This window comes from Cheilinus undulatus, linkage group 12 (genome assembly GCF_018320785.1).
Source record: "Cheilinus undulatus linkage group 12, ASM1832078v1, whole genome shotgun sequence".
In the NCBI taxonomy this organism is placed as follows: Eukaryota; Metazoa; Chordata; class Actinopteri; order Labriformes; family Labridae; genus Cheilinus; species Cheilinus undulatus.
The window spans coordinates 16,763,779-16,791,342 of NC_054876.1; the positions used below are offsets into that span (position 1 = coordinate 16,763,779).

The following is a 27,564-nucleotide window of genomic DNA, read 5'->3' on the forward strand; positions in this document are numbered from 1 at the left end:
ACTGCCAGTCTCTGAGAAACATCTACAGGTATATTGTGTGTATTCTTGAGTGACATAAATGGCCATAATCAGCAATAAAACCAGTCAAAGCTACTTGCCGACATAAAAAAATGTGCATTTTCTCATCCATATCGACCGAAAACAATTCCTCCATCTTCTGAGCTGATTCAGCTTCAGTGCTTTCTGTTTCCTCCTATGTCTCCACTCTTTTATTGTTTGAAACAAAAAATTAGATGTATGTCAAAATGATGTAGACCACTATGGCATAGCTACGATGTAGACTAAATGATGTTTTGTGCAGCACTTTGGAAACGTTCAGTTTATAAAATGTGCTATGTTAATAAATTGGACTGGATTGGATTGGATCGGATAGACTCAACAAAGAAGCATAAATCATGCTTAGAGCTGTGCAATAAATTGAGAAATTTAAATAAGTTGATTTTCAAACAGGATATAGGGTAAGACAATGTTGTAGGTTTTGCCAACATTTAATTTAACATGAAATGTGCTGGAATTCATTATAACAGACAGTGTCTACAGAAGTATTTACATTTATTTTTCTCTTACTAATCAGCAAACAGGTTTTAAAAACTGTCTGTTATGACAGAGCATCTTTTCAATCCTGAACCACAACAAATTGGGTAATTGTGTATGACATAATATGCTTTTTCTTTTTTTTTTATCTTAAAGCACAGCTTTTAAATGTTAAAAAAATTTTAATACAGTGAGAAAAATAATCAAAAGTGGTGAGGTTGTTGTCATCTGACTGAAACTGATTTACACACCACCTCAGGCTCTTTTATGGACATAGATATAGTAAAAAGGGCAAAATTAAGGGTTTAACAAATAAAAAATTTTGTCTTTGTGCACAGACCACAAAAATGTCAAACATGTATTGACGTACTCCCTGCAGTCCTGAAATCACTAACCTACTCTCCAGCATGTGATTATACCAGAGAGAGCTGGCTCACACAGGTCTGACCTTTACAATACCAACACGTGTACAGTGAAGTTGTTTTTGTCTAAAAAGCTGCTCTACCTTAACTGCAATGCCAACAGGTTATATTGTGTTATTTATTAGTGAAACAAAATGGACCAACAACTTTTAACTCTTAAGGTGCTTTACTCCAGAACCCAATGAAATAAAGACAAATGTCCTCTCTGAGTAAGAGGAAATTCGAAATTTGTTGCATTCCCTAAATAAAAATACTGCAAGAGCATTTATATTTTACCATTTTGAGATTTTTCTTCAGGAGAAGATTTAGAAAGGGTTCTAACATGGCACTCCTTATGTTGGCCAAATGTTGTCCTAAACAAGGGTGTCCAAACTTTTTCCAACAAGTTCCAACAAGTCACTGCCCCTATTTTTTATATTACAGATGCTTTGTCTCTTTATCAGTCTCTTCTCCAAAACCCAGTCATTTCTACTTTGCAGATTTATTGCTTATAAAAGAGTCTTTTATCTTACTGGTGAGATACAGTGTGTTTGAATGGTAACTGTAACAGTCTTTACACATGCACAACCCTCCTGAAAATCTTCAGAAATGTTGGGTCATGGTGCATGTGTAGATTCAATCAACTGAGTTTATCAATCCACTTTTACATCCATGTTTAATTTGATGAATCAATCTTTCTAACTCCTTGCGTACAGCAGCTGGTAAAATGATTAAAACCAAAAGTAGGTTTTAATATCACAATCAAATCCTGCCTTTCTTTTACATCTAAAAAGAGCCTGTTAGCTGATATTTTAATGTCTGTGCTGGACTTTGGTGATGTTCTATAGTTGCACGCCTTGCCTCAGAGCAGTGGTTCTAAACTGGTGGGTTGGGACCAAAATGTGGGTCTCAAAGCTCTTTTCAGTGGATTGTGGAATTGTGCCAGGAAAAAACATGTGGATAAATTCTGTATATACAGTAAATTCAAACATTTTTTCAGGTTTCATGAGATAAATAGTAAAATGCAATATTTGCCTCAGATTTCTACTAACTGGTCACCTTTTCTTTGGATTTTATTTTTCTTATATCTGGGGCAGTGTCCACAGGTGTCCAAATTTTTTTCAACAAGGGCCACAAACAGAAAAAGCTAAGAATGATTGGGACACTCTGATAGGCCTTACCTTTAGTGATTAAAGTTGGTAAACCCAATCTGATGTAGGTTATGTTATGCTTAATAAATAAACATGCTGAAGAAAAAACATTGCAGTTTTCCACAGGTGGCTAACAGAACAAATAGCCACTCATTGTTAAAGATTTTTGGGCGGCCTATCAGATTTCAGGAAGGTCTTGGTCAATCCTGGTAATTACCGGATCCATCCCTGGTCAGGGTGAGAATGACGCTCTGTGCAGCAGAGAGGGGAGACATACATAGCTCATCTCTACATTCAGACACAAAACAAGAGCAAATTTTAAGGGATTTGTGGTGCCTGAAGATAAGCATAATCTGCTTTATAATTTGAGCCTTGAGACAGACTAGAGAAAGATGCAAAAGAGCATGAACCATGCTGCTGTTTACTGCTGTATTCTTTTTGTCTTAAATAATTATCAATCAAGATGTGGTTATTATTTTGGCTGTCAGTAGCTGTCAAAATTAATGCAGCTTTACTGCCTAAGAAAACAATATTATTTCCTATGGGGGACATGTTTCAATCTATTTCTAGAATGGGCTGAGGGCCAAATAAAATTGAACCACTGGCGGCATTTGGCCCTGAGGTTGTAGTTTGGACAAACCAGTCTTAAAAAGATTAAGAGCAACAAAGTGGTGTAAAGCATAAAAGAATACTAAACTCAAGGAAAAGGAAAAGTAGGGATCTTTAAATCTACTCAAATAAAAACCAGTTCTTTTAAAGGTTTTTCAAAGATAGCTATTGTTGATGCCATAAGGTGCAGGGTTCAAAGTAAAACCAATCTTTCTTCTTGAGAATAACACTCGTCAATGTGGTTTTTATTTGTAAGGGGAGACTGGCTGACAGAGTGGTCCTGAGCCAGCTTTGTGGGATAAGTCATTTAGGATGATGACTTATCTGTGGCAAGCAGGTAAAGGGATGAAGGGAACGAACCCTCTGTTAAAACAAGAACTCAATGCATGTGGGCTCTGAGGGGGTCTGTAAAGCTAACACCACCACCTGCTCATGCACGCACAAACACACATACTGAATCCTCTGTAATAAATATCTCTGCGTCAAAGCTCAGCAGCTTACTGACAGCTGCTCTGCTCTTCACAGCTCTCCAGCTAAAAGGTGCTAAAAGCTTTGCAGAAATCAGCCGTAATGCTGTCTGCCAAGTGATTTTACCACCCTCTCCTCTCTGAAGCTAAGTGGCTGAATCACGTCTGTCTCCCTAAAAGCATCAAGTGTCCTTCTGTGTCACGCTCGAGCCATACAAAAAAAAAAAAAGAACAGTCATCTCTTCACCCAAAGAGGAGGAGCATCTCAAGAGTTCAGCTAAGAGTCTGCATCAAAGGATAAACAGGGTCAGGCAACTTTTTTGTCTCGACCCAAGATGAACTGCATTATGACAGTCCAGATCACCCTCAAACGATTCCCTCTACAAAAATGAATGGGGCCTTTTAAAAAATGCATTAGATATAAATAGAGCAGTGCTAGAAGCAATGGAACAAGGCTGACGGAGCGATGAACAAGAGGAAGGGGAGATGAGGACAGCATGAGGGGAGTTTTTGTTCTCTTACCGTCCCTGTCCAGTATGGTGGGGCTGCGGGTGTTGAAGGGGGGTCTGCGCTCAAGGTCTCCCTGATCCTGCCTCTGTTTCTCGTCCTGGTGTGCTGATTCATGCGCTGCTTTGATTTGGTGCTGCAGCATGGCAAAGCCGCTGATGGGAACGCCACTGGGGCCAAAAGGACCAGGAACCTGGAAAAATATTATACTTGCGATCAATATGAGACTAAATAAAAAGTTCAATTTGATACATTTAGTTACATTTTTTAAACAACACAAAAAACTAATATATGATTTGCCAACTCTATTTTTGAATTCTACCTTTAAATGAGAAATTAATGTTAAACGTTTTTTGTTTCATATGATAACCAGTTAACTCCAGTATTTGCCTCAGAGTTCTACTTACTGATCTTCTTTTCTTTGGATTACAATCTAAGATAATAAGAAAAATGGAGAAAAATATGACGTATGCATGCATGTCTCTTTGTAATGCAGTGCTTTTTTAACATATTTGTTACATCCTGTCTCTTGTTTCAGTATGTTTTCTTCTATCTGTGGCAGGGTGGGTAACTAGCACCTGCCACAAGCCAAATAGGGGTAGTTTTGAGCAGTGTCAGATGAATTTTCTCAACATACTGGCCAGTAGCAAGTAAAAACAAAAAGTTCCAACCCTGATCTGAGATCCAAACTGCATAATTTTTTATTGCATAAATTCTAGTGGTTTGAAAAATTATGGTTTGCTATTACCCTTAAAAGTTCAGTAAGTAAAATGGAATATCAACAACATCCTTCTATGTTACCAAAGAAACATGCAAAATTCAAAAATCCCAGATGGCGGTGTCCTTGAAGGGAACCCTACCAGTTTATGAATAGAAGGCTTATTTGAGTGAATAAAAACAAGCAATTTTCTGTATTTAGGTGATTTAACATTAATTTAGACGGACTTGCTTATAAATATTATGTTTCATTTTAACCAAGTTTGTTGTGCTAAATGCCAATAGGCTAAATATTTCACATTGCACCTTTAAAGCTGCAGTGTGTAGAAACTGAAATTTTAGTGACATCTAGCGTTCAGATTTTAGAATGAGCCCATCTGTTACAAAACATCACATCAATAAGCGACGAGAGCCTGTGAAAAACAAAAAGGATCGTGAACCGGCCATCATTTACAGCAGTGACAAGGTGAGGGTTTATTCATTCATTTTTATAAACTTTTTTTATAGATTATAGGTCAGTCTCCCTCTCCGCCTGCCTTCCAGGTAGATTTCAGGACCGGCGGGCAGGTTCATATTTAAAAATCGCGTTTCGCTCTTTCTGTCCCTAAAACGTTGCCGTAGACAACATGGCGGTTCGTTATGTCAGCCTCTGTGAGCGCGACCCATGGTAATTTAAATTTAAAAAGATTTTTTCTTATTTTGTAAAAAGAAAACGAAAGTTTTAAGGGGATGATTGTACACTTATTTTAACATACTTCACATAAATATATAAACATTATATCCCATTTACACCGTTTCTCTTGGGCGAAATGCTGCCAACTTCTACACACTGCACCTTTAAGGGGGTGGTAGTGGGTCCTGATGGCCGACCAGATGAGAACCACTGCTTTAGGGACTGCGTATCATGGAGTTCTGAGGTTCATCACTCACTTTAAAGCCCTCATACATCACTGTTTGTTGTATGAATGTGTTGGTCTTCTTCCTTACCTAAAACACCAGCGCATTTTTATTTACAGTACTATTTACAGTCGGTTTCCTTCATACCTTCTGACCTACTTGAGTCAGAAGAGTACAGAAACATACAATCATCAGTTTCAGGTCTTTTCTTAAAGTCTGCTCCAAAGGTCAGTTTAACTGGGGGAAAAACATGCAAATTTGCAGCTCCCTTTGCTGGGAACATATTACAAAAAGGACCAGAAACTTAATGAGCTGCTGTAATTGGATGCTTTTAAGAGGATGCTAAATGACTTGGAGGCAGACACGTCTGGTTGAAGATGTTTGTCCAGATACTTTTATGATTGTAGTCTGATTTTGATGAACATCTGCTTGTATATTTTATATTTTTTAATGTATTGATATGTTTATTGTCTGTTAGAGACTCTGTTAACTGCTGAGGCCCATCTAATTCCTGTTAATAAATCCAGTTGGTAAATCATCATTTGATATCATAATGAATAAACTGTCATGTGAAAATTGAGGTGACTTTTTAATGTCACGTCTTGTGCCTCAAGAAATCCCTCCTGTCTAACAGGGAAAATCTTTAACTGTGAGGGCATGTTTGAAAGAGTGAATCAAAAAGATTTCAGGTGTAAGCTGTCATCAAATTTCCTACAAATTTCAGGAGCGCAATGCGTTTGAAAAAGGGATGGGAATTTCAATCTAAGGGGTTTCTTAGAGGTGATAGGGAAGATTTAACTTTTTATCTTAACATATTTTATCACTGATTATTGAAACACTGAACTGATCTGATAGATAATGACTCTAACAGCCCTAGAACTTATAAGTTTAAAACTGGTCAGACTTAAAACAAAAAATGCATTCCCTGCACACAGAGGAACTTCAGCTTTCCAAGTGTATAAAGCCACACTTGTGAACTAAATCAGATAAAGATCCAGAGATCAGAAAACCTTAGATTAAGCCGGCATAGCCCATGCTGTAATTGTTTGGGACATAGAGCATAAAAATTAAAAAACTGATAATATAAACATCTTTTGATCACATAGCTCCTGACTGATGACTGATATGACTCATCTAAAATGTGTGGGCTGCTTTCGGCCTGCTGTCTCCCTGTCAGTCTAAATAGATCAACCTGAAACGGTGACTAACCATGGGTGGGATGTTCGCTGCCCGCTGGTGCAGCTGCTGGATACTGAGCTGTGCTTGTTTGGGTGAGGACACCAGCACCGAGCCAGGAGGGTTGAGCAATGTCGGCTTTTCCATGGAGAATATTCTGCAGATACACAAAGCAAAAGATTACACCCTAAACCTTGTAAACTGTTGTAATGTACACACAACATGCTGTGATAAAAAACACACCTCCTTTCAGGCTCTGCTTCCACATCCTCGTCAGCACTGCAGGTGGCGCTGGAGTCATTATCAGAGTGGACCTCCCTCTGCCTCTCTCCATGATCTCCCTTTTCTCCTTTCTCCTTCATCTCAGGCTCCATCTTGACCTGGACCTCTCCGCTCTTCATGTCCACATCCTGAGGTTCGATTTTAGGATGCACTGAGCCTCCGTAAGAGGCCATCCTCGACTTCTCCTCCTGAGATCCAGCCTCACTCTCTGGACTCTTCTCCTCCTTGACACGGAGATCTCCATATGAGGGCTCCAGGGCCTTTCCATTACTGGCCTGACCTTTGTCCTGGTCAGAGCAGGGAGCATCTCCTGCAGTGCTGTCTGCCCTCTTTGAGTCCCCAGACTTTGAGGAATCTGCCTGAGAGGGGGAGGGGGCACTCTCGGTGTCCGAGCTGTTGTCACCACCTGAGGAAGAAAGAGAGGGATTTATTAAATACAGTAGTAGTGCACAAACATATACCAGAGACTCAGTGAAATATTTTTTACTTCTTTTGGACATTTAGGAATAAAGGATATACACTACAAAAGTATTCATCAAACAATTGGAGGATTTTTATGTAGGAAAGCTTCACTAAAGTGTCAGCCAACAAGGTGCATCAGAATGAATCAATAACTCTGGTGTATGGCTTTGAAATGACAAAAAACAGACATCAAAATGTTGACAGCACAACTTTAACACCTACAAGTTTCAAGTCTAACAACAGCTATATCCTAAGCGCCACGTGTTTGCAAAGTTTCAATAGATAAATACTTTTACTTACTTGATGAACTACTACCACCCATGACAGAGAAAATAAAATAAATTGGAGTTTGGAAGAATTCTTTCTACAGTCTATGGCCCAGGCCAAGCTGCAACCTCCGGTCATGAAAAATGAAGCCAATGCGAAGTCTAAAAAATTGCAATACAGCTAGTGTCTACTTGAGGCTGGCCGCAGGAACACCGGAAGTCCCGTCTGGACACATGTTAAACAGCCGGTTTTGAAACTAGAAATAAACTGGTTTACAGCCTGGTTCGAGAAACCAAAGTGTCTCATTAGCTAATGTCTTCATGTGCTCTCACTGTACAGGGGGTGATTTTTTTTGTACCACAATCGTTTGGATTATATTTAGGGAAAAACTAATTGCGGGCTTATTGGCGCATCTCATTTGATTGACAGATAGCTCAACAGGCAGAAGCTACGTTTCTGTCAACCAGAATGCTAGCTAAACTCACTACATTTACAAAAGATAATGTGATGCCATTTTTTTCCAGAATAATCCATTTTCAATTTTCCAAAACATTTTCTAGACTTACCTGCCTCACACATTTCTTTCTGACCCACTGTCACATTTTTCTTCAGTGCACACATAAGCACATTTTGTCTCATCTATTTTATGACAAGTACTGGTTTATTTAATTATCTTAGTTTCTTTGTGCTCAGCCAAGACCTCAAAGACACAAGAACGCAGCCTTTCAACATCCAAACCACTTATCTGTTCCTTTAAACTTGAGATAAAAACATCTTAAATGCCCGCAGCAAAGACATCCACTGTGACGACCACTGAACCAAATTAAATTCTCATAAAGTGCCAAAAAAATATTGAGTCATAACTGTTTATCATGAATGTTAAAAGAGAAACAGCTTGTTTTAGAACTGTCCTGCCTCTGTTAGTTTGCCTTCTGTCCGCTGCTGCACTTGTTGCCATGGAGATTGTGCTCTAGATGAGGGTCCATGCAAAAACAATATGCATGATGTATTTTATGCACCAAAATAAAGTCAGAGAAGAAGCCTTACAAAAGACCTAAATGACAAACATGGCAGTGTTAGAGATTCCTACTATTCTTCATGTGCTCTGCTGTGTGATGGAGATAATTCAGGCTCCACAGGCAGTAGATCACAGAGACCTCTAAAGAGCAGTTTGGGTTTCCATGAGACGAAGAGAAAGTCAAATAAACATGACGGGAAACCCTTTGACCTCCTGCTGTCGCCACTGCTGTCGAAGTCCAATGGAGGTTGTTTAAATTATACAGAGGTCTAAGGATGATCATTTCTAACATACTGAGTCACAATGCTGTTTAGAAAACCAAATATTGATTCTACAAACCAGCTATAATGTTTCTTAGGCAATATTTAATCTGTTTGTACTGTATCTTCTTCACAGCAGGCTTCCTTTGCCAGCAAAGATAAAGACCTCAGGAGAGACAGACAGACGGGCCTGTTGGATCAAACAAGTGGACCAGCACTTTATGTTCAAAGAGCAGCCTTTGTTGAGTCTTCAAAGCCAAGAACTGTTATGCAACAGGCGCCCATGTAGTCAGAATTAGTTCATATCTCTTATCTCCACCTCTCCCCCCTCTTGCATTTATTCATTTGATCCTTTTTTCACCCTCTCATTAAAAGTACAGTCAGCAGAGAGCAAGTACACTGCCATCATCTCAAATGAAATCCTTACATGACGATTCAGAGGGCATTTCAGATCAGGCGTCCTGCTTTGCATAAAACTTATCACTATGTTCTTTCTCTGCATACCCTCTTCATTCATCATGTAGTCTTATATGCAACACATAGCCTCGGATAGATACTGGACACAGAAGTACAGTTTGCATCCTTCACCCCCGAGCTTAAGGACGTGCACGTGCTTCATATCAACCATGAAGTGACCATGGAGCATGTTTGATATAAAGCCAGGATAAATGAGCATTTAAATGTTTATCTCTCTGACCTTCACTGTCATCTGCGTTGTCATCATCATCATCATCGGGTGATGCTGTGGCGAGACCTTCACCTTGAGATCTATCAGCACGAGCCCGCCGTGTATCCTGGGAGACAGAGAGGCTCAAAGTTGTTTTTTTGTGTTCAGGCTTTAAAGGTTACTTCAGTTCAATGGGAGACAATGACAGAAAGCAGAGAGAGCAAACAGAATACCTGCTTATGCTGCTGGAGCAAGTTGTCCAGATTGTGACGTCTCTTGTAGTTGAAGTAGAAGTTTTTGCACTGTGCCACGCTTTTGGTGCCCACCATTTTGGCAATGGCTGTCCAGTCTCGCCCATGCTCGACTAGCCCTGATTGGGGATGAGAGCAAAAATTAGCATTATGGAGTTACAGCCTTCAAACAGTTGGTTTATTACTAATTAACATGAAATGTATAAGACAATGTTTTGTTTTCCACAACCTCAAACATCATTGGACGAGAGGGTCCTTCAGTGAGCCACACACTAAACCATTTTAGGCCCGACTTTGGGCCAGATTTGGTGTTTGATATTAACGGTTTTAGGTCGGAGCAGCTGACAAAAATAACCTAGTTATTTTATATTTTATATTTAATACATGCCAGGACAGCCAGCCAAGGATTTCTATCGTCCTCCACATTTGTTACTACAGACAGCAGGTGTGCCGTCTCATAGTCTGGCTGAATCATCAAGAGTTTGTGTTCAGTTGTTTATAAGATGAAAAGGCTGTCCTCTTATGTCTGTGATCTCCCACATTTTTAGTATCACTTCTGATTTAAAAATAGTCAAGTGTGTCTCCAGCCTAGAGTAAGATGTTAAAAGGATGCTGCAGAAGTCACATTATACTTAAAATATCAAAGATGGCAGGTGGTGCAGGAAGCAACAGAGCAAGATGCTATAATGACCCTGTGCCTGCATATCAATTCAGTGAGTTCTTGGATGTATTCACGGAATAAACAATGGGTTCAAAAATATCATGTTGGCAAGAGGGCACAAGAAAGGAGATATTTCACTACGTAAATTTTCCTGAACATCAACAACTGTGTTCACACACTGGCTCACCCTGACTTGCCAAAAAAATAAATAAAAATCCTAGGAGGTTGGCAGGGAAAAATCCATACTGAATGATAAAAAATGTCACCGTTTGTATTCACATAAAGCAGCAACCTCTAGTGATAAAAATGCCAAAGTACAAAAGAATTGCAGCTCCTTGTGTCCTCCTGAGACTGTCTGAAACAGCACAGGAGGTCCTGTGCACAAACATTTTTAAAGGGGCATGGCTGATCTGACTGAGGTGTTGTGTTGCAGTTGTTTGCCAGGAGGCCAACAATCCACCTTAGCTACAGCACTGTGACTGTTTCTAGATTGATCAAAACTCAATAAGACACAACATTTCGAATGGGGAGAACATGATTGTTGGCCAAGCTTCGAAATTCATATTCAGGAACCAATGGATGACATCACTGAGACTATGTCCAGGTTTTATACAGTTTATGAATTACACATGCAGCCAGCCTGGATAATTCTGGAGAAAACATTGGTGGAATGCAATGACCCATAGTTTCCTCCCTTTCTAACACATCAATGAAATCTTAACCTTAAAAAGGTAAAAACCATGAATAGAGCAGTTGCTATTTGATGTTTCTCTTACATTTTTGTCTGTGCTCTGGGGGATTCAATCCAAGCTAACACTAACTTCAGATGCAAAAGAAGTTGACATCAACTTTCATATGGTTAATAGACGATATATTTAATGGGGAACACAGATATCCTGAGAAAGATACAAAAATGCCTGTTGTTGTTTTTATAATAATGATGATAAAGATATATTCCCTTTTGTTAAAAGACGAAAAAAAACAACAACCAAAACAATCTCATCATGCATGAAACTGCTGCATTACAGTTTCTGTTCCACAGTATGTTTTTCTCCAAGTCACTGTTAGTATTGTGATTTTGTCAAGTTACATACAGCATTGATATGAAGGCAGAAAATCTTCACTCTATTAGTGATAACTTATTTACAAAGCAGCTTTCTGAACCAGAGTTACAAGGTGCCTCACAGGCAGACAATGACAACAAATCGGGGGTGGGGAAGGGGGGTGGGGGTTTGTGAGTATCAAGATGTTTAAAACCATTAGATGATGAAATGAATAAACGTAAAGAAGTAAATATATGTAAAGAAACGCGACATGCATGGAATGTAAAAATCAGGGCCCATGCCAATACCCGTGTTCAAAATAATTTAGCCAGTAGCCAATTCCAGTGTTTTTTCTTTATATCTTTTGATGCAACACTTCCACAATGTCATAATTTTCTTCCACATTTGGCCATGAAAACAGACCAGTTCATCCAACAGGACACATCTTCTGACCATTGTGTCCATTAGTAAATCTCTTCTCTGGATCAGCACTGGCATTAAATCGATATGGCACAACAGATTAATATCTGCTACTGACACTGGTTTACGCCACATCACTTGAAAATGGCTGAGGTTTGTCAAAAGATTCGATATTGGCTTACAGCAATGCCAATCTGTGCATCACTAAAATAAACTAAAAGTACTATAAAAGTTACCAATTGGCCCTAAGAAAAAAGACTTGTCAGCATTATTCTAAAATGGACACAGAGTTGCTTGTCTTGAGATCCTCAGGGAATCCCAAAGCCTTGGGGCTGGCACAGCTAAAACCCAATCACCTTCAGTCATCACCAGTCTAAATCAAAAAGTTCCTGACAGAGTACTGCAAACTCGAGTCAGGAGCATAAAAGGTCAGTGATATAAGATGACATACCATGCAATTACAGCACCACATAACCCGTGTTTCCATCAGGGGGTCCAGTTTGATTCAGCACGGTTTGTAATGGTTTGGTATGCTAAACCCCCAAAAAAGTCTGCGTTTCCTCAGACACCTGTGCCCTCACTTGGTGGGTGGGCTATAAAGGCATGTATGTGAAGTCCCATGCAGTGTGAGTCTGCTGGTCCAGCCGCAGAGTTATCGAAAGGATGAGTGACAGAAATCAGTAGGGAGTAAGCAGTAAACAGCTTTATTTCAGCTGAGAGTGCTTTTAAAAAAAATTACCACATCTTAATTATGTTAACCACTGTCAGTACAGCTCCTCGGCTGTTGGTATAAGTGTACAGAACGTTTTGCATCGTAACTGTACGTTAATATGTGAATATATCTGGTCTGTAACAAACGAAATATGAAAGTTTAGAGCTGTACTTTGAGAATTTGCCACATTAAAAGTAGGTAAGTTAAGCTGGTGTCAAAATCAAACTAGATTAAGGCAGAACTCTGGATGCGCTGATCTCGTTTTCAAATAGGCTGCAGCCCGAAGTTTTACAAACACGTCCAACAACCACAGAGCGATGTTTTCACAGGTGACCTAAAGTCAGACATAGATTTATAACTAATACATAGAATGAACTGTCCTAAGGCTTCCTATTCACAAAACTTCAGCATTAATTTAGTTTCACATCCATTGTGGATAGACCAGGCTGATGTGAGCCTTCAGGCTCTGCTTTGTGTACCTAAAATCAGGTCCAGATAAATGTCAGGAAACTTGATTTGTTGAGTCCAAATATGCCCGATTTAAGCAGATATTAGTCTGTTTTTCTCCAGTTTTCGCCCACTCCTCACAGCGCAGACTTCCGTGTTTTGCAGCCCAGAGCCGAGCAGCTGAGCAGATGTGTCGCACGCTGATGTGACGTCAGTACAACCCCCTATTGTTGTTTGTGTACTGTGTAGCTCCACCTTTTGGTACGGATAGGTAAGATTGGTACCCCTACGGAAGGCTGCCAAAAAGTGGGACCGTACGGGTCGTTTTTTTGGGACCCTTTCCAACTTTTGCTCCATGGAAATACAAAAAATGGTGCCGTTCCACACTGAACTGAGCCGGACCGCTTGGTGGAAACGAACTGATAGACTCTGATGCTTTGTCTACCACTTTCTTGTGCTGCCTTCTCAGGTTGCCCAATACTAAACTCAGGATTTCAGGGTCAATCCCACTGAAATCTTCTATAAAATAAGATGTGTGAAAGCAACTATGGATGTCCCTCATCTTAAAGAAGATGATCAAAGAAGATGTTCAAAATGAATCCTTAATCCCTTTTGATCAAAATCTGCTGCAGTTTTCATCATTATTATCAGGAGTGGGCATGTGGTGTTGCTTCAAAATTACACTATGCTCTTGGGCTCCCTGTTGCTATGGTTTGCCGTTGGTTTTCCCTCACCCTGATTAACGCTAAGTCGGGCACACAATCAGCTCTAATGGTCTAACTAAACTTTGAAACCACTCTCTCAAGCTGCAGTGAACTGGAAGACTGCCATTTACCTTTGACATCAGGGCGTCTGTTCTCTAAATCCTGTAACCCCCGTGACCTCCCCCTCCCTCCCGGCCCAGCTGAGATGAGGGATACTGGCAGCTTGACAAATCACCACGGAGCTAAACACAAAGCCCCATTACTGCTCCAGTTAAATGAGGGAACAAGGGCATTGGGACTGCTCAGAGTCACTCAAGTCTTGTTGAGTTACTTGCAGACAATTCAGAAATGACAGGCAGGAAAATACCGTGTGTTTTGGGACATAAAGTAGGCACAGTAAGGTCAAAATCTTTGGCTACACAGTCAGTCATATCTCTATTTTCCCTCCTTTGTTCTAACCACAATGGAAAATTCATCTGCATTAAACACTCTCACATGTAATGAAGGCTGTCAGCAGGAACCTTTACAGAGCATGCACTCTATGTGCTCCCACATTTTATAGCAAAGCGTAACACTGTTTAGCATTGCCTCTGACAAGCTTGAGGGACATGGACCTTTACTTAACTGTCTTTAGATAAATTTCTGCTTGGGTACATTCATCACATGATAAATGACAGTGAATAGAAATACTGTCTGCTTTTTATTATACTGTTACCACAACCATGGCAACAATCTGCCCATTCACATCATTCAAACGTCACTGACTCTAGTCCTTGACAGCTTTGAAGAATTTATCATCTCAGTCTGAAAATCTTGTGCATGCATGGAAAATAAAACTACCGCATAGTTAGTAGTTAGGTGTGTTATATAACTATTGATAGAAGCAGTATGTTAATACAAACAAGGATTTTGTCCTGGTACTCTGGTGCATTCTGATAAACAGTAAATGGCTTTGAAAAGGAAAGATTAATTCTAATGTATGGCAATGTTTGAAGCTGTCATGTGTAAAGATTCAGGTTGTAAGAGAAGGGTTAATTTTCTCGAGTTTCTTAGCTTTATATCTGTACTAATCTTATTCTTTTAAATGGGTGGAGAGTAACATTACATTTACTCAAATTGCTGTAATTGAGTAGCTCTTTTTATGCTTTTTTACATCAGTAATTGTACTCTTAAGTATATTTTGGGGGAAGTGTTGGACTTCAGTCAATTTTATAAGCATTAAATACTGATTAAAAAAATAAAAACTGATACAAAATGAGGAGGTTCAAGCTATCATGAAACTGGCAAATGTGGCTTTGACTACACCTGGGTATATACACAAAACCTGACATTATATCTAATACTTTTTAAGCCCTTTTTCAAGACTCTCCATACATTTTAAGACTCTACTGCATCTTTATTTTCTAACCTGGGACATTAAAAAGTTACATACTGGTTCTGTGCCAATAGTAAGACAAAAGTGTGGCAACAAAGAAAAGAAAATGCTGATAGTATTTCTTAATGTTGTATTACTCAGGCTTTCTTGGAGTATTTTGAAAGTTCACTGTAAAAAAAAAACTGACACCATAAAGAATCTGAATATAAGGCCTTATTTTCTAGGCTAAGTGGCCTAAAAGCATTTGTACCACGATCTATAAGGCTAAAAGGCTGAACAGCATTGAGGTTATTAGAAAAAAACATAACTGGCCACTTCAAGGATACTTATGATAATTTTTATATATATATATATAAATATATATATATAATTTTGAAGCATTACTGTGTCAATTGATACTTAACTGTTGCAGCTTATCAGCCATAGCTCAGTTTAGTTGAGTTGCATTAATTTCAATATTTAATTCCCACAAGTCTATGCGGACTGTAACCTCTTTAATATTAAAACAAAACAAATTTAGGACCTCATATTCTTGCATTTAAGACTTTCCAAGGCTGTTCAAAGGCCTTAATGTTGGCTAAATTGATTTATCAACTTCTAATGCTTTTCAAGACCCAGCTGACACCCCATATGCATGACTGTCAGTAGCACAGAGAGAATGATTCCACATCAAATCTCAAAACAGCTGTTGTGTTTCACTTTATTATAAAGTTCCAAATGACCTAAATAACCTGGCAGGAGCTCCATAATTTCATGTTGTTTTTGCCAATAAAGAAAGATAATTTTTTACTGTACAACTCCCCAGTGGCTACTCAGTACTTTAACCTAAAATTAAATACTTTTTACTTTTACTTGAGTAGACCAGTACTTTTACTTCCACAAAAGTACACTCTAACCACTGAGTACTAAGTTCAATAATTTTGTACTTTTTTTACCTTACTTAATTTATCATATCTCTTTCCATGTATTGCTAGGCACAGTTTCTTTGCAAGGTTCTAATAATTAACTAAAACTAATTGAAACTTAAGTGTTAAAATCCTTAGCTAGCTAAAACTTAGTAAAAAACAGATTTACAGAAAAACCCCACAAACTAACTAAAACTTAATTCTATGCTTCCAAAACTAACTAAAAAAAAACCTCAAATTTGAGACAAAATCTCATCAGTTTTAGTCTTTGGCAGCAGCAGACTGGCTGACATGAACACCAAAGCTTGGAGGGAGTAAAATCACATGACTCCATTGAATAAGACTTCACACAATGGTTAATTTTAGGTCTTGCATTGTATAGAAACATCAGAAGTTAATAAATAAATAAAAACAAGGAGCTCTTTGGGTCATGCCCCTGACAAGTATCCCACATTGCCAGAAAACTAACATTAAAACTGATAAAAACTAAATTAAAAGGAAGCATTATTGCAAAATAAAACTAAACCAACAACCCAGCAGTACAGACTAAATAACACTAAAGCAAAATGAATAAAAATAAAACCTAATGAAAAATCCCAAACTATCATAACCTTGTTATCTTCCTTATCCAGCTATAAATTTAATACACTTTCTTGTGACGTGTAATCGATGCTCTTTTGAGCTATTGGTAGTGTGACATTACTGCCACCTGGCACCACAATTTCTTTTGGGATTGATAAAGCTCTATCATATTTTTTTCTTACTTAAGTTGCTTTGAGGGATGTTTCTAGGTGTATAATTTCCCATCTGTTTAAACACAAGTTACGATAGAGTTGAGCTGACAAGTCTTAATTTGCATCTGATGAAACGTCATACCGTAACAATGCAGAGTTGGTGGTTAACGTGCGTGCTAGCACTGCCGGACTTTGATGGTTTTTGCAGGTTAAAGTCCACATTCCTAAGCTGAATATCATCACTCAACACTTTGAATATCATCACTCAACACTTGTCCCCATTTTGTAGATCAAAATAGAGCTAAACCACGCTGTTCCTATGACATGCTATGGCTGCTATCAGTTGGCCATTTTTTCCATCTTTTAAATTGTTTATATTGGATTAAAGAGAAGTGTGGCAGCTAGGCAGTAGTCAATATGAATAACTACAGTGGCTACTAGTGGTGGGTGGCTGAGTTACAATTTAGACAAAGTGTCTGTGGGCCCGAAACGATGAAAATGTTAAGAATTAGTTCAACCGACTTGTAATTCTGATACCGATGACAAAGGGATCTGGATTCGACTGTTGACCCTACTAATGGTTTGCATTTCTAGTTGCTTTATTTATTGTTTTAAATTGTGATAAGTTCATTGATTGCCTGCAAATAAAAGTTAGACAACACTATCGGAGCATTGTATGAAAAAATCAGATTAATGCGGCAGGTTCCTGCAGAGAAAGATAAAGCATGAGCTAACTTTTACTTTGATGTTTCTCCTGTCAGCATATTGTTCTTGATATCTTGTTTTAGCACTGTTTTCTGATTAACTGTATTGTAATAGTTTGTACCATTTACATGTTCATTTGAGTGCTCAATTTTTCACTTAGGAGGGCTATCAGGCCCATATGGATTTCTTTAGCTTCTCCTGCACAGTCAAAATGATCATGCTCTGCATGTATTGTATTTCTTGTTTTATTCTGTATCTTCTTCCTTTTCTATGTTCAATAAAATATATACATAAATACATTTCTGCCTTGCTTTAAGTTTCTTCATTAATGACCTCAGAAATTCAAAACCATCAGTTCATTTGACTTCAGTAAGACTGTAGGTGTGACATGACATTGACTACAAAAGGAGCTGTTCGTTCCTATGTCTCTCACTGGAGTTTCTTTTCCCACCATGAAACTTGTGACGTGTAATCCTCGCATTAACACCGATCAACAGGTTACAACAATGACTTAGAGTTCCTCCCTAAGCCTTGAAGAGTAACACCGCTCAGTTCTCTTGCATGACCAGCCATGTGTGTGTCGGCATAGCATAAAAGTGATTTCCAAACGTGCCCTGTCATATGACTGAAGGAGGTTGTGTAGGTCTCCTTTTTAACTCCGCTAATCCACAGACATATGTAGCATATAGGTCTGAATGCCGGAGCAGATCACAGCAGCAATGAGAGAAGTAAATCTCCAATACCTAAGTGAGTTAGTCTTAATAAATCCACATTAATCCTTTTATTTACTCCCTCCGGTCTGTGAGTCTTGGCACTCAGGGAACTCTAAGCAAGAGCCAATGCGGAGAAATCCGAGTAAAAAGGGCACGAGAGGCGAACACTTGAATGGCATATGACTTGACTAATGACTACAGCTGTGCAGTCTGAGACCAGGCAACAAACATTTAAAAGAGCAAACTAACTTTAAAACTCGCTAGATGGCAAAGTTTTCAGTGTGAATAATAAATGGGGAGGAAGCCGTCTTGCTCGGTTGCTTCATGGATGGCCTTAATAGATCAGTTCTGAGAAACCAGAGGAGCACTGGAGCTGAAGGGAAAAATATAAATTCCTTGAAACCTTTCATGGGGCTCTGACAGCTTCCAGCAAAGCAGCAGCACAAGTTTTCTATTTGTGCACATTGACTCTTGCGTGCATGTGAGAAACAGGCAGGGCGAGGCAACATCAGATAATCAGAAGAGGAAAAGAAAAGGGGTGGGGGGGCAAAGAAAGGAAGATTAACAAGCCAGAGAGAAGATCTGCACAGAGATTAAGCAAGAAGGAGATATTAATTAAAACGCTACCTTTTTTGGCAACCTCCATCTCCTCCTCGGTCCAGCGAGAAGTTTCTCCGGTTTCACCAGCACCAGCTAAATCACAGAGAAGAAAGACAGAGCCCCATCAGCACTGATAGAAAAGGAAAGTAAAGGAGATAGAGAGAAAGAGAGAGCGAGAGAGAGGTGGAAGGAGGGAGATGGACAGAGAGAGAATGGAAGTCCTCCCTTCAGCCGTCTCCTTCTCATGGCCGCTAATCTAATAATCTGTTTACATTCAGGGGCTGCTGAGACCTGCTCCCTCACTTACACTCTAACTCACTCACTCACTCCTCTCTCTCTTTCTCTCTCTCTCTCTCTCTCTCTCTCTCTCCCCTTCCTCACTGCCCAGAACAAGCCCTCCCTCCTCCTCTCTAATCCACACAGAGGAGGGCCTTGGTCAGCTGATGTAGCGCCAGACAGTGGAGGACTAGAGAGCCCTGCCTCCTGCTTTGGGAAATGGCCTTGGATGGAGACAAACAGACAGATAGATAGAACAGCCAGCCCAGAAAAAAACCCTCCCACCCCGTCTACTGTGACACTGCGAATCTCACATACACGCTCCTCCTTCCTGCCATGGCTTGGCTACACAGCTCCACACCCCCTACAAAATTCATAGAAGTTGGAGTGAGGAGGGGGGGGGCCGGTTGAACTCTATCCCACTCTCCTCCATGGCACCCACTGACACTGCATAAACATTCAGACTAATATAGCAGCAGATGTACCCTTGACATTAACAGGAGTCCCCTCACACTTACACTCGCCCACCTCAGAGATCAATTCCCACTGTTTAGACGGCTCCTACCTAAAGGTCTCCTAGTTACACCGCTACACTGATGGTGTTTCTACACTTATACAAAAATCCTGATGAATGCAGGACATTTTCTGGTGAAGGTAGACAACAGTGCTGTGCGATTACTCAATTTCAATCAGGATTTTGGCTTCCCACTTTTATGACAATAAGGTAATAGAGAATAATTGATCACAAAGTCGTGTTGTGCACCTTTTGTAAATAGCTTTTCCCATGTGTGGTTGAGTGAGTGAAACCTCCAGAGTTACAAAGCACAATTAGTGAGCCACCTCTAATCATTCTGATCAGGCATCTTCAAAGTCTCCTATATTTTCTATAATTCATCTCTTTAGATGGCACAAACTCTTGCTTTCTAACGTTATTGTCTCCTAATGCACAGATAGCTTAAATTCTTAAAAACAGGAAGTGAGGAATGTAGTAGAATGTTTGACAAAGTGTCACTGATTAATCCAACCCCAGTTAAACTGTGACACCAGTTCTACAGAATCATTAACATCCAATAAAGTATTTCATGACAATTTAGAGAATTATTTCGATCACCAGTTTAGCTATACAGAGGCTGTGGTCCTTGGTGCATTAGTCTCAGGATCAATTCCCAGTCTCAGTGCTGTTAGGTCACAGTGCTCGTTTCACCCTCACTCTTTCTCTCTCTCTCCACATATCCTGACTGTCTTCAGCTATCCTATCCCAATAAAGGCAAAAGATCCAAAATTGTAAATAATCTTTCACAACACACCTGTGGTACCTCCAGAACCCACTAGAGGGGCCTGTCTCACACTTGTCCCCTCCCTATCCCACCAACACAGCTCTCGTTTTGATTTAAGTGAAGAGCAGAGGGAGATACTGCATGCACTCCGGTTAGTTTGATAAGAAAAAGAGCTCAAGAAGATGGCAGAAAAGCAGTTGCTGGTTAAAAAAGGTCAAACTACCTCAGTTATACTGAGCCTACTTGGCTTTGAGTAGTCTAACAGAATTTCTTACACAGTTGCGGCTCTGAAGGCAGTAAAACCATGGATTAACTCATTCAGCCACACAAATTGGCATGTACTGTATATTTATAGACAGACTGGTGTGTTTTATTCATCTCAAACTGGGAAATTGCAGTGTTACACCAGCTGGTTGTAGGGCTGCTTGATTCTGTCAAAAAAAACATTATCAAGATTATTTTGCTTGGTAATGAGATCACAATTATTAATATTATTGCTTTATATTAAACACCATTACTCATTGACTTTGCTGCATCTGCAATAAATGCATTGCTCTAATTTAAACACTCTTAACAGTCTAAACATCCAAATATAAAAATGATACATAAAAGGAATAATCAAAAAGAAGAGTTAGTCTAATTGCAGAAATATTACAACAAACATTAAAAAACATTAAACAGATGACAAAACCTGTGAACAAAACAAGCATACAATGGCACGTGGCACAGCAATCATGTAATCACCATTATCTTTCTTTAATGGCCGTGTAAAGCCAAAATTGTGACTGAAATTAAAACTAATAGTCCAGCACAAGCTAGCTATCCAATAAGTAAAGAAACAGATTAAACATACCATAAATAAACAATAAAAATATGGAGAAATAGAAATAGTTACATATATAGATCCTATATCTTAACAATACTAATTAGTTAAAAAGACAAAATGAATCTATAAAAACTAGGTCTATAAAAGTGAAGTAAAATGTACACTTAAATTACAGTGCAGCTGTAAATGTTGAATGCAGTGATTAAGCATTTAAAGTATAAATACTATGCGCATAGCTAGTGATCTCAATATTAAAGACTTTTGCCCTAACTAAACCAGAATTTACCTGCCAGTCTGGTAATACTTCCCTGTGTAGCTGGGGTGAGCAATGTTTGAATGCAGCAGGTAAAAGTCAGAAAAATACACCTCAGGCAGCTGCTGCAACCTTATAACATGAAATAAAGCTGCTTCAAACCCTTTCTGCTGAACTGCATGCTCTTCTACTCTATTAAGTCCACACTGTGATTATGCCAGATTATATACAACATTAATATGAGGGCAAAGGTCATGATAGCATCTGATTCTACTTCACCTGCCATCTTGAATGACTTTTAAATGTAACTACTACACATCTTTTTATGGCATGTCTGGCCAAAACACTATCTATTTCATAAGACAAGAGTGTTGGGGTTACTGTAATGTGATTACAATTGTCTGAAACGCAGTAATATAAAGAAGCTAACTTCAGTAATCACATTACCGCTGCTAATCAAATAATTATCTAGTTACTTTTGTTACTTAACAGCTATCTACATAAAGGAAGGACAGATAAACAAATTAAATGTCCCTTTCCTTTTCTTGAACATCTTTGTTTTTCACTAGTATCATATTTCAGTTTAAATTTCCGTAATCATGACGACAGGAAAAACTTTTAACAATGAGCGACAAGTGTGATTAACAACTTGCCTGCCTATCAGCCTGTCCTAATAATTCTGAGAAATTTGCAGTAGTGGATGTGTGAAAACAGCCCTAGTTAACAGATGTCAACTGGACTAGGTTTCCTCTCTCATTGCTAATGATCACATGCTCTCCTCGTGACAGTTAAGGCCCCTGTAGCGTGGTCATTAATCTCATGAGCTATGAAAACAGACATGCTGTGGTGTCCGCCTACAGTGTAGCATCTCACCTAATGACACACACACACTAACGTATACTTTCCCCCATGGCTCCAAACGAGATCAAATGCTGTTTGCCCCCACTGAATCAGCAGCTTCCTAAAGCCGCCTGGCTCCGATCCAACTGGGCGAGACCGACAGAGAGCCAGCTTACTTCTTAGAAGCCCCATAGCTGCGGGGGTTACAACAGTGCAGGCAAACAGACACATTAAATCCACAATGTAGTCACTAAGGGAGATTACAGTTGACACAGTGCTACGTAAACTATGATACGAGCAGAGTGGGACCAGAGAGGTCAGCGGGTTGAGAGGATGGAAGGACACGCTGCAGATGGTTAGCTAATCACATTATCGAGCAGACCTTGCATAACTCAGACTGGAGAGAGAGAGGGGTGGGGCAGAGCAGACAGCAGAGGGAGCAGGTGGTGGAGACACACGACACATTTACAGAACACTGAATTAATGATACAGATTAGATGTGGATACCTGACAGGCTTCAAAGGTTGGGAGAGTGCAGGTGCATGACTGGTCACTGTGACAGTAATACTACCGTGGTGATAGATAGACTTCATGGAGTGTCCAGTGTCCATCTGATATTTGGCAATGACGTGTCAAATTACTGAACTCACTCTTTACTTTCAGGCTTCTAATTATACATGAAAAAGTCAGCAGACAAGACAGGACCAACTTTTGATTATTCATGAGATGAATAATCAAAGCTAGCTTACTATCATACTAGAAAACCAAATTAGATGCCAAGGAAAATGACTAAACTTTTGGATACTTCCTTGTTTTATCTCACTACAGAGTTTATAAGAAAATGCAATACAAGTGTCAGCAACAACATCCGCTTGATCTTTTCCTGGTACACTGTCCAAACCTCCTGCAAGGGTTTCAGCATAGCGCAGCACAAATACTGGTGCGACATTTTACCTCCACACTTTTATTCCCCTCCATGTCACTCATACAGATGTGGACGAGGATCGAGGAGTGAGGGAGATTGACAAGGTGCTGGGATTATCCTTTATGAGGATTGCTAAGTGAACAGAGCACTTCCATTCTCCCTCCTTCAAAATAAAAGCATACTGTCATACTGTTTACAAGAGGAAACTAAATTAAAGAAATTATTTAAAACTTTTTCACTCACTGGCAAGAATCTGGAGTGCTCTTTGTCCCTTAACAGGGAATATGCATTGGCAAAATACTTCAGTACTGTGACTCATCCACAGCTGAGGAAATGTTTGACTATACACAGACTCAGTGAGCACAACCTCACTATTAAGAGAGGACACCAACGACAAAGCTGGATCCCTAAGAAGGAACAACCGTGCACCCACTGCAGCCAACCGGACGTGGAAACAGAGCTGCACTTTCTAACCAACTAAACAATAAGCAGAAGCTTCCATATCTGCTGGGCAAAGTGGAACAATGTGCAAATGCATGAGCACATTATCTGAGCAGTTGTGACAAATCATGAACCTCAATAACCACACCACCATGAACAGGACTGTCTGCACATACAGAAAGATATCATAGAATTTCTACATTTTAAACCATAACTTTAAAGTTAACCCAGATCTCTGATACCAATTCTAATACTTTTTTTCTGTACTTATTATCATTATAATATTTTACATTGCTTTGTCAATAAAACTGATTATGTTTTCCATGCCAATAAAGCCACCTGAATTTAGTTCAATTGTAAATATTGAAGGGATGCAGTGTGGACAGCAGGTATCGTGTGCTGTGCAATGAAAAGCGATATCTGACGTTTGTTTGTGATTAGGACTCGGTATTAGATGTACATTTCCTATGCAATCAAAAACTATCTGTTTTTCATTAAAAGCAGTTTAATGCTGTTCCACAATTTCAAACATGCTTCTATTAGGGGTGCGCGGTATATGCGGTAGACGGTATGAATGATATAAATTTGGCCTACAGTAGAGATTTGGACTCTACCGACCAATCGCGATAACGCTTGTAAATAGGGCTGCAACTTATGATTATTCTTGTCGACTAATCCATCAATAAAATTTCCGATTAGTCGATTAATCGCGGTTATTTGGCATACTATTTTGGATCCCCATTTTACGTAAATAGTAGAAATTTAAATAGTAGCGGTTCCCCTGCCTTGCAGGTTACAAATAACTAAAGGATGGCTTTCTTTAAAGTCACTGGTATGTCCATAAAAGTAAACAAAGCAAATTGCCCAACCAAAGTCCAAAAGTACAAATAAAGCTTAATGTAAACAAAACAAACTTCTAGCCCAAGTGACTGAACAATAGATTATAATTTCTTTAAACTGCAGTGCAGGAACGTGGGCATGTCAGTATGTTCTGGTGTGAGGCTGGCTCTCTTCTTTGAGTAGTAACTGCAAGTACCAATGAATTTTTACTGGCCGGTATTTGCTTTTACCAATATCAAACACAATAATACGATGCGTTGACACTTTAATTTCCTGTCGACTAATTTTTATAGTCGACATAAACAATTATGGCGACTAATCGTTGCAACCCTACTTTTTAATGACGTCATCATATCTGCCTCAGTGTGAGTTAGCAGGCAAAAACACATGTTTTTTCCTCTCAAAGTCTGACAGTTGTGCCGCAAGTAAGTCAGTGTGCTGTCTCCGTCAGCCTGCCTGGGGCTGTAACACAAGCTAAGTGCTGCTTTGGCTGGTCTCAGAGCCCAGCACTACAGCTCTTCCTCTTACAATGGCATAAACAACCGTTTAAAAGTCTATTTTAACTTATGACTTTCTTTTCTAAGTCCACAGTGAGTCAAAAATCCAAGCTGCGATGTTAAATGAGGTCAGAAAAGCTGATGTAAAATAGCCGTATTCGCCAGTACGGCAGCCAAAGCTAAGCTAACTCAATGCTAAACACAATACTTCCGTCAAGCTCTTCAAAATAAAAGTCCACGGCTGTTATTTTTTTTGAAACGCTTTTATTGTGAATGCCTTCACTCGAAAACGTGTTCAAGTCATTACCAGCTTAACACACCTCATCAGGTTATGAATGATTAAATGCAAAACTTGAAGTGCAGTTAGACAGAAGTAAACCTAGAGAGACTAAAAAAAAAACAAAAAAAAAACAAACATGTTTTTTGTGTTCCTACACTTAGACGTAAATTGAGTATGCTATCAAAGGCTTGTTTTAAGGATAGAAGGGGGTTAATAACACTTGAATTTGGATTAAAAAGCATTATCTCTTTTTAATTTTGTAATACCGTGATATAATACCATTATCGTCAAAGGCAAGAAAAATACCACAATATGATTTTTAGGCCATATCGCCCAGGCCTAGCTTCTATGTTACAAAGTTAAAATTCAACACTAAACATGGGAAAAGTTTAAAACAATCAGTTAACATTTGTCCAAGTTCATACCTCAGACTGCAGGCTGCTCTCAATGCTCTGTTTCATATAGTTTTTTCTTCCAACCATAACATTTTGTATACCAACCCCTCACAACAAAATTAAATAGTTTTGTGGTATCTTAGAGAAGCAAAGTTGATGCAAAGAAGGTTCCCAGTGTCTACATAAATAATTAGAAATAAGTATGGCTACGTTAAATGCCCAATAGCAAATTGGCATAACAACAACGGAGACTATAAAGGCAACTTACCACCCAGAAAGTGAGACATAAAATCTAGCCTCCCATACCTGGCAATCTGTATGATTTTCTGTCCTTTCTTCTTTTTTTTTTTCAAATCCACTACATTGGTACATTTTTGCATGATTCAATGGGAAACGGTTTTAATTAGTGCTTTAATAGCTGTTTTATTGGAGCTTTAAGGTTCGTAGCTATTACACAGCACCTTAAAAAGCTGCCCTTGATTTGTCTTCTTCTCTGGTGTGGTCACAGGATCAAATAAGAGACAGAGCAGGGAAGGACTTACACACAGAGAACAAAAAAATGACACATGGGGATATGACTCATTATTCCTAATAGAACAGAATTGGGAAGAACTTGTTTAAAAGCACATAATGTAATTTCCACCACCAGGGGGCTCTAAATCAAAAGAACAACAAAAGATGAAGAACAGAAAAAAGCTGCTCAACTCTGCCCACCCTGCAGCACAGACTAGAGAGGGCACTTCAACAGCTCCCCTCATTATGTCAAACTCATCTATGTAACATAACAGAGGTTTACTACTTGGTTAATCCACCTAACAGTGTGCAGTGTTTATTGAGCAGAGTCCTAAAATCAAAACAGTACAAGCAGCTGAGGTGAAGAAAGCTGAGGAGCGCATGTGTCTCTCTACTAGACTTGGAGATGCCTAGTGAGACTACAGCAGCTCCAGCCGGGTTACAGGGCTCGAGGGATGGAGGACAAAATTAGGGTGATTGGATGACAGAAAGCACAGCTGATTGCAAAGAAAAATGATGGTCCATCCCAAGTAAGCAGCATAAACCATGAATAAGATACAGCAACAGAATGACAGCAGTCTTTGACTAACACCCAGTGTTTCCATTGCAACAATAAACATGACATAACAAGAAACCAACCATTCAACTTTTGGTACTAAGAATTTCTAAGGCCTTAAAACTATTGGAAATATTTTTTCAGTTAATGTAATTACTCAACTTAAAATGTATACATCACATAGAAATAGTCATCTTTAAATCAATGTTGACGTTTCACTGTAGAAATTCAGCACTTTGTACCTCTTAGTCCATCTTTGACTGTCTTCCTTGCAAAGAGAGGCTTGCATGGTGAGTCCCCCTAAATGTGGTTTACTTCACAGCTGTAACAACTATGTAAATATTAGCTATAAGTCAGCATAGCCCTGAGCCCTAGGCAGAGGCCTGTGCACACTGGTAACATGCACCTCCTCAAAAATGTAACTGCATCAAAACAAAACAGACTGCAAGAACTGTGGTTGGTTGTCTGGTTGGCACCGGGTGAATGCCAGTCTCAGAGAACTGACAATGAGTGAATATGGCATATAACTAGTCAAAACTGCTTGCCTGCCTCAGCTGATCCAGCAGTCATTCAGTCTCCTCCAGTATCTTCTCCCTTTTCCTCTACTGCAATAATTGCAGCATAATCAACCACTCATCAATATTTATTATCTCCAACTCCAACAAAAACACACATGGATTTAGTTGCAATGGTTACCTGTACACAGGAGAGCAGGAAATGTGCCAGTGGGCAGAGGGATTGGGAACTGGCATAAAAATCTCATTGCACAATAGCATTTTAGTATATTATATTAGTATATTTAGTATTATTGTAGAGCGACACAGGCACACCAGCATAGAGGTATGGAATGCTCACAACGGCATAAGCTACTACAGTTTGGCCATGGCATAGATTTGACCCAGAAGCATCAAATTAGCTTCTGTGTTTACTGTGTAGAGTAACCAGTAATTCATAGAAATC

The 27,564-nt window shown here is 39.2% G+C and overlaps 1 protein-coding gene across 8 annotated transcripts in view; it reads right to left on the reverse strand.

The window, feature by feature from the left end:
* ncor1 (nuclear receptor corepressor 1) overlaps positions 1-27,564 on the reverse strand; it is a 115,263-nt gene that overhangs the window by 24,659 nt on the left and 63,040 nt on the right. For 7 of the 8 annotated variants that reach the window (XM_041800956.1, XM_041800957.1, XM_041800958.1 and 4 more), the window contains 6 exons: positions 18,713-18,778; positions 9,649-9,785; positions 9,446-9,542; positions 6,703-7,147; positions 6,493-6,616; positions 3,685-3,862 (listed from right to left, as the gene is read on the reverse strand). In XM_041800956.1, the coding sequence (XP_041656890.1) occupies positions 3,685-3,862; positions 6,493-6,616; positions 6,703-7,147; positions 9,446-9,542; positions 9,649-9,785; positions 18,713-18,778 (1,047 nt within the window). The remainder of the gene's footprint in view (positions 1-3,684; positions 3,863-6,492; positions 6,617-6,702; positions 7,148-9,445; positions 9,543-9,648; positions 9,786-18,712; positions 18,779-27,564) is intronic. The other variant, XM_041800961.1, reaches the window with a different exon arrangement.